Source organism: Salvelinus fontinalis, chromosome 13 (assembly GCF_029448725.1).
Source record: "Salvelinus fontinalis isolate EN_2023a chromosome 13, ASM2944872v1, whole genome shotgun sequence".
Classification (NCBI taxonomy): domain Eukaryota; kingdom Metazoa; phylum Chordata; class Actinopteri; order Salmoniformes; family Salmonidae; genus Salvelinus; species Salvelinus fontinalis.
In genome coordinates this window covers 39,950,100-39,962,108 of record NC_074677.1, presented here as the reverse complement: position 1 = coordinate 39,962,108, position 12,009 = coordinate 39,950,100, and the positions used below count along the sequence as shown (strand labels likewise).

The 12,009-nt window shown below is 43.7% G+C and overlaps 1 protein-coding gene across 1 annotated transcript; it reads right to left on the bottom strand.

The window, feature by feature from the left end:
• Positions 1 to 1,272: 1,272 nt before the first annotated feature.
• Positions 1,273 to 12,009, bottom strand: LOC129868657 (reticulon-3-like). The gene is made up of 7 exons (XM_055942827.1): positions 11,739 to 12,009; positions 6,243 to 6,450; positions 5,937 to 6,075; positions 5,210 to 5,279; positions 2,160 to 2,206; positions 2,009 to 2,067; positions 1,273 to 1,729 (listed from the first exon to the last, which is right to left on the bottom strand). The coding sequence occupies exons 1-7, from the start codon at positions 11,815 to 11,817 to the stop codon at positions 1,681 to 1,683; spliced, it is 651 nt and encodes a 216-aa protein (XP_055798802.1). The 5' UTR covers positions 11,818 to 12,009; the 3' UTR covers positions 1,273 to 1,680.

The following is a 12,009-nucleotide window of genomic DNA, read 5'->3' as shown; positions in this document are numbered from 1 at the left end:
AGAGCACAGGCCCAGGGGGCCCCCATTGCTTTTGTTCTGTTTGATTCACCCAGATCGCATAAGAACACGGCATAAGCCATGGCAAAATGTGTAGAATTGCAGGAAATTAGCTTTAAAACAAAAGGTCTCCCTCAGTCCCAAGGCAAAATAAATACAATTGCTAGAAATTAAAACACCCAAATCTTCTCTCCGCCATCAAGATGGGGGCCTCTAAAATGTTTTTGCCCAGGGCCACAGGTTTGGTTAGTCCGGCACGGTCATAATTACCACCACCATCAAACTAATAACTCTTATGGGATGACTTCTACATTTGAAGTACCAACCACATCTGATGTGATTCTTGCTCGAGCTCGAGGAATTTCAGTCATTCGCTCAATGTTTCAGCCAAATTGTTGCTTATTTCACATCATTGCCGCCATCTACTGCTCATAATAAAGAACTGTAGCCTACCTACATCACTAAAACCTTTCATATTTGTCAACATTACAGTCCCAGCAGATGGCTTATGACAAAGGCCTTGAGGCAGATATGTAAAGCTTATTAAAGAGCAGTGACACAAGCCAGGGCAGTGATACTAGCCAAAGCACTATGCGGGTTTCTTCGTTCTCATCTTAATATGTGGCACAAAATAGATGAGCCACACATTCATTGTGACACAAACATTGACAGTACGCTAACGTGGCATTAGGTGGTCATGTTCCCAAAAGTCTGGTACATTCCATACTAGCTCCTACTACTTCCATGTGTACTCAACTGAAAGATCTTGAGTAGGTGTAAGCCAGATGGCACTATATCCTCCGCTATAGCCTACTGAGTGGAGGGCTATGTGGTGCCATCACCATACTGTACTTCTTAAACCAGTCTTCCGGTTAAGGTGCCAGTGAAAACATTTTGGGGGGGGGGGATTTTGGCATATGTAGCCTACTTACACAATCAATGTTTGCTTGTCTAACCCTCTTAGGCTGCTCTTTTGCAAATAAATTGGGCAAATGCTAATGCAGCCATATTGAAGTTTGGAACATCTGTGTATGCCTTTGCTTTGATACTCTAACTCGGTTTCCCCAGCTCATACAAACAAAACTGGATCAATCATGACTCATGAGAGCTTTTTTTAGAGTTTCCTTCATTTTTATTTCAAGTTTGATGAATTACTTACAAAATACTCAGTGCAGTGCAGATACCAAGTGTCTTTAGGATGAACTGAGATGATGCTGAAAAGGTTGAGTGCCCCAGAAACTTCAACAATTCAGAAACGCACACCAAGAGCTTAAGTTATGTTCTTTCATAAATTAAAAATGATTTATTTTGTGAAAATGTACAAAACTACAAAGAATTTTCTTCTCAAAACAGATTAGAGTACAAACATTTGCTTTTTAGAGATGCTACACACCATTTTGTATCCTTGAAATAATTAAAAAGTGAATCACTGATTCCCCTGACTTAAACCCCCCGGTTCAAACAGGAATCATATGTTAAGGAGTACATAGTCTTTGAAGATCAAGAGACAATGTACAGAATGTGGATGGCTCCAACAACAAAATACAAGCATTGCACCCTATGCAAGTTAGTTACGGTACATTGAATATTGAGCGATGACTTTGCCACTAGTTTGACGCTGTGTAGGACTGGAGTCGGAGTAGAAGTGATAGAGATTAGTTGTTGAATAGGGTTCATGGACCATCACTCTGCTTTGGTGCGCTTTACTGCCCCAGGGAGTTTATCTTGAAGCCTGAAAAGGAAAAATAATAATAATACTGTACTAGAACAAGGCTGGCCTTTCACCTTTATATACACTGATACATTAGATGTCATATTGTATCTGGACAAAGACAACATTTTTTTAATGGTCCCACCAAGACAGTTGATCATGAAGGTACTGATGCTGTGTTCCTTCATGCCATGACTCCAAAGGTAAAATGTCCACTTATACTGCCGAAAAACTGAAAAGTGTGTGTTCTGTGATTTCACCTCATCTACACGTCGATGATTAGAAAAAGAATGCCCTTACTTTGCAAGTGTGACTTCAACTCTGGTGCGAATCAGTTCAATGTATTTATCGATCTGAGTCTGAAAAAAGTACAATTGTTAACCAACAAGCACACAGGTTGATAACATTAGTAATTGTATGCCAAATAAAAACTGCTTCCATTCACACTCACTTTATTTCTCTCATAAACCAGAGGCGTGCTGAAGAAGATGATATCAGCTGTCAATGAGAGAGCGGACACCGGTCAAGTATGTCATTTCTAAGGTTTCCAGATACACTACATGGCCAAAAGTATGTGGACACCTGCTCGTCAAACACCTCATTCCAAAATCATGAGCATTAAATATGGAGTTGTTCCCCCCTTTGCTGCCATTACAGCCTCCACTCTTCTGGGAACGCTTTCCACTATATATTGGAACATTGCGGCAGGGACTTGCTGCCATTCAGCCACAAGAGCATTAGTGAGGTCGGGAACGGATGTTGGGCGATTAGGCCTGGCTCGCAGTTGGCGTTCCAACTCATCCCAAAGGTGTTCGATGGGGTTGAGTTCAGGGCTCTGTACAGGCCAGTCAAGGTCTTCCACACCTATCTCGACAAACCATTTCTGTATGGGCCTCGCTTTGTGCACGGAGGCATTGTCATACTGAAACAGGAAAGGGTGTTCCCCGAACTATTGCCACAGTTGGAAGCACAGAATCGTCTACAGTCGTGGCCTGTTTTGAGAATGACACAAATACTAATTTCCAAAGTTTGCTGCTTCAGTGTCTTTAGATATTTGTGTCAGATGTTACTATGGAATTTCTGAAGTATAATTACAAGCATTTCATAGTTGGTCAGAATTGGAGTTAGTCAGAATTTGTGGGTTTTTGTTTGTCCACCCGCCTCTTGAGGATTGACAAGTTCTCAATGGGATTAAGGTCTGGGGAGTTTCCTGGCCATGGACCCAAAATATCAATGTTTTGTTCCCCGAGCCACTTATACCCCGACTACACCGCTCGCGTCGCACATTTAAAAGGAATCTATGCCCCCACACTGCTCGCGAGCGTATGCGTTGCCAAGAGTTAAAATAGAAGTCATTGCTATTTCTGACGCAGATCGCGCTGCAAGTCCTGCCTCTCCCATCTCCTCATTGGTTTATAGAAGCAGGTACCCACGTGCCAACTTCTCATTGGTTATACCCAAGTGGGTGATTGAAAGACGAACTGTTGCCGGTTGTCGTGGTAACACAATGAAAATTTAGATGCCAATCACCATATAATTTAAACGAGGAAAAGGCCTGGGAGGAGGAGAGATAACTAGAAACGATTCGGTTGACCGTTTTTATGCGTGGATTAATTGTCGGAGTAGAGGACCTTGTGCATTTCAGGTAAAATAACAACCTAATGTTTATATACCAGGACAAATTTGCTTGTAACAGCAAGCTAGCTAAATAGGTTTGGGTTTCGCGTGAGTTATCACTTTTTCCTTATGGCAAGGTGCTCCATCATGCTGGAAAGCGCATTGTTCGTCACCAAACTGTTCCTGGATGGTTGGGAGAAGTTGCTCTCTGAGGATGTGTTCGTAACATTCTTCAGTCATGGCTGTGTTCTTAGGCAAAATTGTGAGTGAACCCACTCCCTTGGCTGAGTAGCAACCCCACACATGAATGGTTTCAGGATGCTTTACTGTTGGCATGACACAGGACTGATGGTATCGCTCACCTTGTCTTCTCCAAACAATTGGAAAGGGGATTCATCAGAAAATGACTTTACCGCAGTCCTCAGAAGTCCAATTTCTGTACCTTTTGCAGGCCAGGCCATCCTCCAAAAGTCTTCGCCTCACTGTGCGTGCAGATGCACTCACACCTGCCAGCTGCCATTCCTGAGCAAGCTCTGTACTGGTGGTGCCCCGATCCCGCAGCTGAATCAACTTTAGGACACGGTCCTGGCGCTTGCTGGACTTTCTTGGGTGCCCTGAAGCCTTCTTCACAGCAATTGAACCCCTCTCCTTGAAGTCCTTGATGCGCCGATAAATGGTTGATTTAGGTGCAATCTTACTGGCAGCAATATCCTTGCCTGTGAAGCCCTCTTTGTGCAAAGCAATGATGACGGCACATCTTTCCTTACAGGTAACCATGTTTGACAGAGGAAGAACAATTATTCCAAGCACCACCCTCCTTTTGAAGCTTCCAGTCTGTTATTCGAACTCGATCAGCATGACAGAGTGATCTCCAGCCCTGTCCTCGTCAACACTCACACCTGTGTTAACTAGAGAATCACTGACATGTCAGCTGGTCCTTTTGTGGCAGGGCTGAAATGCAGTGGAAATGTTTTTGGGGGATTTAGTTCATTTGCATGGCAAAGAGGGACATTGCAATTAATCTGATCACTCTTCATAACAATCTGGAGTATATGCAAATTGCCATCATACAAACTGAGGCAGCAGACTTTGTGAAAATGTATATTTGTGTCACTCTCAACTTTTGGCCACGACTGTACAGCTTGTGTGGCCTAACATTTCGCGGCTGAGTCGTTGTTGCTACTGCTAGACGATTCCATTTCACAACAACAGCACTTACAGTTGACCGGGGCAGCTCTATCAGGGCAGACATTTGAGGATCTGACTTGATAGAAAGGTGGCATCCGATGACAGTGCCACATTGAAAGTCACTGAGCTCATCAGAACAGGCCATTCTACTGCCAATGTTTATTTATGGAGATTGCATGGCTGTATGCTCGATTTTATACACTTGTCAGCAACGGGTGTGGCTGAAATAGCCAAATCCACTCATTTGAGAGTGGTATCCACAATTCCACATACTTTTGGCCATGTAGTGTAGCGTTGGACACACCTCTAACATGATATTTTAACACAACGCTATTCATTGAATACTTTCAAACCGTTTAAAAAGAGCAATTTATTACAGCAGTACTGCACAGGATCTCACGAGGCAACTTAAACCATGTCTACTATACACCATTCAGACCACCCCCCTCCACCACTCTTTAGTGTAAACACAGGTCTGACTGTTTCAATTCAAAATACTTTATCCCATAAGGGACAACATTTCAAGGCAGGACTGCAGATACGTAAAAACGCACCAATAGTTGAATGAAACACCATGATAAATCTAGGTTCCTAGAGAGTACTAAAAACAGACTATCATGAACATAAAGTGTCTAAGTGGCTGGGTGCACCACACCGTTTTGTGACAGACATAAATCAAAGACGGGAGTGTCTTACTCAGTATCAGGATAGTGATGCCATTGAAGACGGCGCCCACGTAAGTCAGCAGCCACATGAAACCGGCCAGCTGCAACAGAGAGGGACCAGCACATTTCAGACCACCACCACACTGTATCGCTAAATACCATGACAAGCATAAGGGCTGCATTTTCCTTGGCCACTCTATAGATCAATGTAATTATCGTCGAAATTCTACTATCAAAATAAAGAAAGTCGCACACTCCACGTATAAACACAGTCATGCCGAAACGTTGGTAAATACCCATTAAATTGCTGGGAGTTTATACATGGAGTGTGCGACTTAGTTTATTCGCCGTTAGCCAACACCTCCACACAAACTATTATTCTGGGTGTGCGCCAGCTCATGTTTTTTATCTATTTGAAAAAAAGGAAAATATAATGAGCATCCCATAATATGTAGCCTTTATAAAAACTTGTTAGGATACCACACACTGGCTGCCTTCAGCTGTGTAATCCACTCCTTTCTTCATCTGATAAACTCTTAATCCCTAATTTGAGCATCAGCCAGGTATTCCTCTCTCTGCCAGTCCTCATCACATGACGGCTTTTCAGGCTTTCTTAGCCAGCCGTGTCAATGCACAATAGGGTGGACTTCAGTGTTGTGAAAACATGTCGCCAACAGCACAGAAGGTGACCACAGTATATATGGACCAAGACTCTTAAGGCCAGATCGTTTTTCAAGAGTGAGTTCTTAAGTGAGTACCTTAAGTGAGTCCACCAGGTCCTCCACCAGCAGCAGGTGCCTGGCCTGTTTGATGGCACGATTCACATAGGTCAGACACACATCCACATATTTACGGAAAATCTCAGGCTGAACGGTCAGGTCCTTCTCCATCAGAGCCCTGAGGGAGACAAAGATTTACCATCATCACCAAACAAACTAAATTAAGCTTCAACTACAACGACTCAAATCAGACAATGACTCCAAGGGGTAAAGTTCAATGTGCCTTGTGTATTACTAAGAATATATCCTTGTTCTCCCATCATATCCGAAACTGAGCTGTCGTACTTGAAGGGGTGGCCCTCTTCAGACTTCTGCACTGCCTGAATGACAGACTTGTAGACGCGGAAGGTGATTGTGACACAGAGCAGTGCCAGCAGCAGGTAGGAGACCACACTGATGACGCTGAAGGTAGCCAGGGACAGAAGGACCAGCAGGGACATGCCAAAGGCCACCGCAGACTTCTTTGGGTCCCGCCAGTACACCAGCTCCAATACTTGAGGAAGGACGAGGGAAAAACAGGAGGGAGCAGGATTATTTATCAAGCAAAACCTAACGTTTGGACGATCACAGATCTCATTTATAAAATGGGCATTTCCATTAAAAAGGACCCTGAGCACCAACATGTGAAGTTCATAGGAGCATGTCAAATTAAAAGAAGAGTTATATATATATATACACGGCTCAAAAAAATAAAGGGAACACTTAAACAACACAATGTAACTCCAAGTCACATTTGTGGCCTGCTGGAGGTCATTTTGCAGGGCGCTGGCAGTGCACCTCCTTGCACAAAGGCGGAGGTAGCGGTCCTGCTGCTGGGTTGTTGCCCTCCTACGGCCTCCTCCACGTCTCCTGATGTACTGGCCTGTCTCCTGGTAGCGCCTGCATGCTCTGGACACTACGCTAACAGACACAGCAAACCTTTTTGCCACCGTTCGCATTGATGTGCCATCCTGGATGAACTGCACTACCTGAGCCACTTGTGTGGGTTGTAGACTCCATCTCATGCTACCACTAGAGTGAGAGCACCGCCAGCATTCAAAAGTGACCAAAACATCAGCCAGGAAGCATAGGAACTGAGAAGTGGTCTGTGGTCACCACCTGCAGAATCACTCCTTTATTGGGGGTGTCTTGCTAATTGCCTATAATTTCCACCTTTTGTCTATTCCATTTGCACAACAGCATGTGAAATTTATTGTCAATCAGTGTTGCTTCCTAAGTGGACAGTTTGATTTCACAGAAGTGTGATTGACTTGGAGTTACATTGTGTTATTTAAGTGTTCCCTTTATTTTTTTGAGCAGTGTATATAAAAACTCAGCAAAAAAGAAACATCCTCCCACTGTCAACTGTGTTCATTTTCAGCAAACTTTACATGTGTAAATATTTGTATGAACATAAGATTCAACAACAGACAAACTGAACAAGTTCCAGACATGTGACTAACAGAAATGGAATACTGTGCCCCTGAACAAAAGAGGGGTCAAAATCAAAAGTAACAGTCAGTATCTGGTGTGGCCACCAGCTGCATTAAGTACTTCAGTGCATCTCCTCCTCCTCCTCCTCTCCTCCTTTAGTTCCACCCCCCACACATGCAATGACCTCACCTGATTTAAATTATGTTTCTAGAGACAATATCTCGCTCATCGTCACTTAATGCATAGGTTTACCTACACTGTATTCACATCCTACCATATCTTTGTATGTACATTATGGTTTGAATCTATTCTACCGTGCCCAGAAACCTGCTGCTTTTACTCTGTTCCGAACGTACTAGACGACCAGTTCTTATAGCCTTTAGCCGTACCCTTATCCCACTCCTCTGTTCCTCTGGTGATGTAGAGGTTAATCCAGGCCCTGCAGTGCCTAGCTCCATTCCTATTCCCCAGGCGCTCTCATTTGTTGACTTCTGTAACCGTAACCCTTGGTTTCATGCATGTTAACAATAGAAGCCTCCTCCCTAAGTTTGTTTTATTCAATGCTTTAGCGCACACTGCCAACCCGGATGTCCAAGCCGTGTCTGAATCCTGGCTTCCATCAAATCCTGAAATTTCCACCCCTAACTACAACATTTTCTGACAAGACAAAACTGCCAAAGGGGGCAGAGTTGCAATCTACTACAGAGAGCCTGCAGAGTTCTGTCATACTATCCAGGTCTGCGCCCAAACAATTTGAGCTTCTACTTCTAAATCCACCTTTCCAGAAACAAGTCTAACCATTGCCGCTTGCTATAGACCACCTTCTGCCCCCAGCTGTGCCCTGGACACCATATGTGAATTGATGGCCCCCTATCTATCTTCAGAGCTCGTGCTGTTAGGTGACCTAAACTGGGACATGCTTAACACCCCGGCCATCCTACAATCTAAGCTTGATGCCATCAATCTCACACAAATGATCAATGAACCTACCAGGTACAACACCAACACCAAATCCGTAAACACAGGCACCCTCATAGATACTCATAGATATCATCCGAACCAACCTGCCCTGTAAATACACCTCTGCTGTCTTCAATCAGGATCTCAGCGATCACTGCCTCATTGCCTGCGTCCGGAATGGGTCTGCGGTCAAACGACCACCACTCATCACTGTCAAACGCTCCCTAAAACACTTCAGCGAGCAGGCCTTTCTAATGCCTGGATATTCTTTAAAAAGTTCTTTCCTCACCATCTTAAATAAGCATGCCCCATTCAAAAAATGTAGAACCAGGAACAGATATAGCCCTTGGTTCACTTCAGACCCGACTGCCCTTGACCAGCACAAAAACATCCTGTGGCGTACTGCATTAGCATCGAATAGCCCCCGCGATATGCAACTTTTTAGGGAAGTTAGGAACCAATATACACAGGCAGTTAGGAAAGCAAAGGCTAGCTTTTTCAAAAAGAAATGTGCATCCTGTGGCACAAACTCCAAAAAGTTATTGGACACTGTAAAGCCCATGGAGAATAAGAGCACCTCCTCCCAGCTGCCCACTGCTCTGAGGCTAGGAAACACTGTCACCAGTGATAAATCCACGATAATTGATCATTTCAATAAGCATTTTTCTACAGCTGGCCATGCTTTCCACCTGGCTACCCCGGTCAACAGCCCTGCACCCCCCACAGCAACTCGCCCAAGCCTCCCCCATTTCGCCTTCACCCAAACCCAGATAGCTGATGTTCTGAAAGAGCTGCAAAATCTGGACCCCTACAAATCAGCTGGGATAGACAAACTGGACACTCTCTAAAATTATCAGACGAAATTGTTGCAACCCCTATTACTAGCCTGTTCAACCTCTTTCGTATCGTCTGAGATCCCCAAAGATTGGAAAGCTGTCGCGGTCATCCCCCTCTTCAAAGGGGGAGACACTCTAGACTTAAACTGTTACAGACCTATATCTATCCTACCCTGCCTTTCTAAAATCTTCGAAAGCCAAGTTAACAAACAGTTCACCGACCATTTCGAATCCCACCGTACCTTCTCTGCTATGCAATCTGGTTTCAGAGCTGGTCATGGGTGCATCCTAGCCACGCTCAAGGTCCTAAACGATATCATAACTGCCATCAATAAGAGACAATACTGTGCAGCTGTATTCAACGACCTGGCCAAGGCTTTCGACTCTGTCAATCACCAAATTCTGACCGGCAGACTCAACAGCCTTGGTTTCTCAAATGACTGCCTCGCCTGGTTCACCAACTACTTCTCAGACAGAGTTCAGTGTGTCAAATCGGAGGGCCTGTTGTCCGGACCTCTGGCAGTCTCTATGGGAGTGCCACAGGGTTAAATTCTCGGGCCGACTCTTCTCTGTATACATCAATGATGTCGCTCTTGCTGCTGGTGATTATTTGATCCACCTCTACGCAGACGACACCATTCTGTATATTTCTGGCCCTTCTTTGGACACTGTGTTAACAAACCTCCAGATGAGCTTCAATTCCATACAACTCTCCTTTCGTGACCTCCAACTGCTCTTAAATGCAAGTAAAACTAAATGCATGCTCTTCATCCGATCGCTGGCCACACCTGCCCGCCCATCCAGCATCACTACTCTGGATGGTTCTGACTTAGAATATACAACTACAAATACCTAGGTGTCTGGTTAGACTAAAATCTCCTTCCAGACTCACATTAAGCATGTCCAATCCAAAATTAAATCTAGAATCGGCTTCCTATTTCGCAACAAAGCATCCTTCACTCATGCTGCCCAACATACCCTCATAAAACTGACTATCCTACCAATCTTTGACTTTGGCCCTGCCTTATCTCAGCTCACTGGTCACCATAGCAGCACCCACCCGTAGCACGCGCTCCAGCAGGTATATTTCACTGGTCATCCCCAAAGTCAACTCCTCCTTTGGCCGCCTTTCTTTCCAGTTCTCTGCTGCCAATAACTGGAACGAATTGCATTTTTTTTATTAACTAAATTAAATTCACTGAAGCTGGAGACATATCTCCCTCACTAACTTTAAGCATCAGCTGTCAGAGCAGCTTACCGATCACTGCACCTGTACACAGCCCATCTGTTAACAGCCCACAAACTACCGCATCCCCATATTGTTATTTATTTTGCTCTCTTGCACCCCAGTATCTCTACTTGCACATCATCTGCACATCTAACACTCCAGTGTTAATGCTAAATTGTAATTATTCCACCACTATGGCCTATTTATTGCATTACCTCCCTAATCTTACTACATTTGCACACAATGTACATATATTTTTCTATTGTGTTATTGACTGTACGCTTGTTTATCCCATGTAACTCTGTTGTTGTTTTTGTCACACTGCTTTGCTTTATCTTGGCCAGGTCGCAGTTCTAAATGAGAACTTGCTCAACTGGCCGACCTGGTTAAATAAAGGTGAAATAAATAAAATAATTAAAAAGGCCCCTCACCTGTGAATATGATGCCAGTTCAGAAAGGACTAGGCTACATCAATTACATATTTCACCTACACGTAATAAGTGATGATCTTGTACACAACTAAAGGTGAATGGTATAACAAAAGCCTAAAACCCAGAACAGGGAATGCATCCTTATTTCCCCACAGGAAATCACTGACCTGACAAGGTTGGTTTTGATTATTGTTAAAGCAAAAGGCTGGTAACCATGCTTTTGCTCAACCAATTTTAGGCAGGGTGATTATTAGAAACATTCGAATAGGGGCGTGTGCTCCTCCCAATCTAGTTAGGCATCTCACACGTATCCATAGGAGTCTGACTTATGAATGTGGCAGTTTAACGTTACAGTCAGTAAGTAGTCTTTCAGCTAATGTTAGTAATATTTGATTTGAATAAGCTTGCAGCTTTAGCCTCAGTAAGTAGGTAGTGTATTAGTTAGCTTGCAACACATTGGAAATACAATAGTTACCTTACATTGCTAATAACACTGGTCAGAGATCAGCTGAGTGAACAAACGACCTATTGTGAGTTAACGTCAGCTACTCGAATATACAAAGGCTTCCTTCCTTCCTTTGTTCTTAAACGGTCCAATTATTTATGGTATGGGCATTTCGTAACACTGCTAAACGAAATATAGAGGGCGTTATCTATAGCTAGCTAGTTATTGGGGTCTTTTATTCTACTTAACTAGCCAACATGTGTGTCCTGTTGTGAAATTGCTAACGTTAGTTAGCTGCTAGGTCAGCCAGCTTGCTGTCAGACGCACTGTTGCTCAAACGAGTAAATCTTCCCTCACGTCAATTGTTCGAACTTGCATCGATGTATACAAGGGTGGTTGAACTGAGCTCGAACTAAATCAAAATGTTTGCATTCCAACACAAAAACGCTTTAAAAAATAATGTCATACCGTAATATGTGGATTCTTTGGTCGATGAAGCGTTCATAGCTGACAAAATCTGGGCAGACTGTGTCGTCGGATCTGCCATTTTTGTGATGCTTTCTAACGAAACAACCAAAATAAACGTAATAAATTCGATTTGCGTAGCTACGTATGTTCTGGTCAAAGTCCTCCAAATTCTCGCTTTTTTTTATGGATGACAGATGGATGCTCAGTTGACTCCCCACGCCCGTTGGTCGTTTTGGAAATGTTTTTTCTGTCTAGTATTCTGGCACAAGCG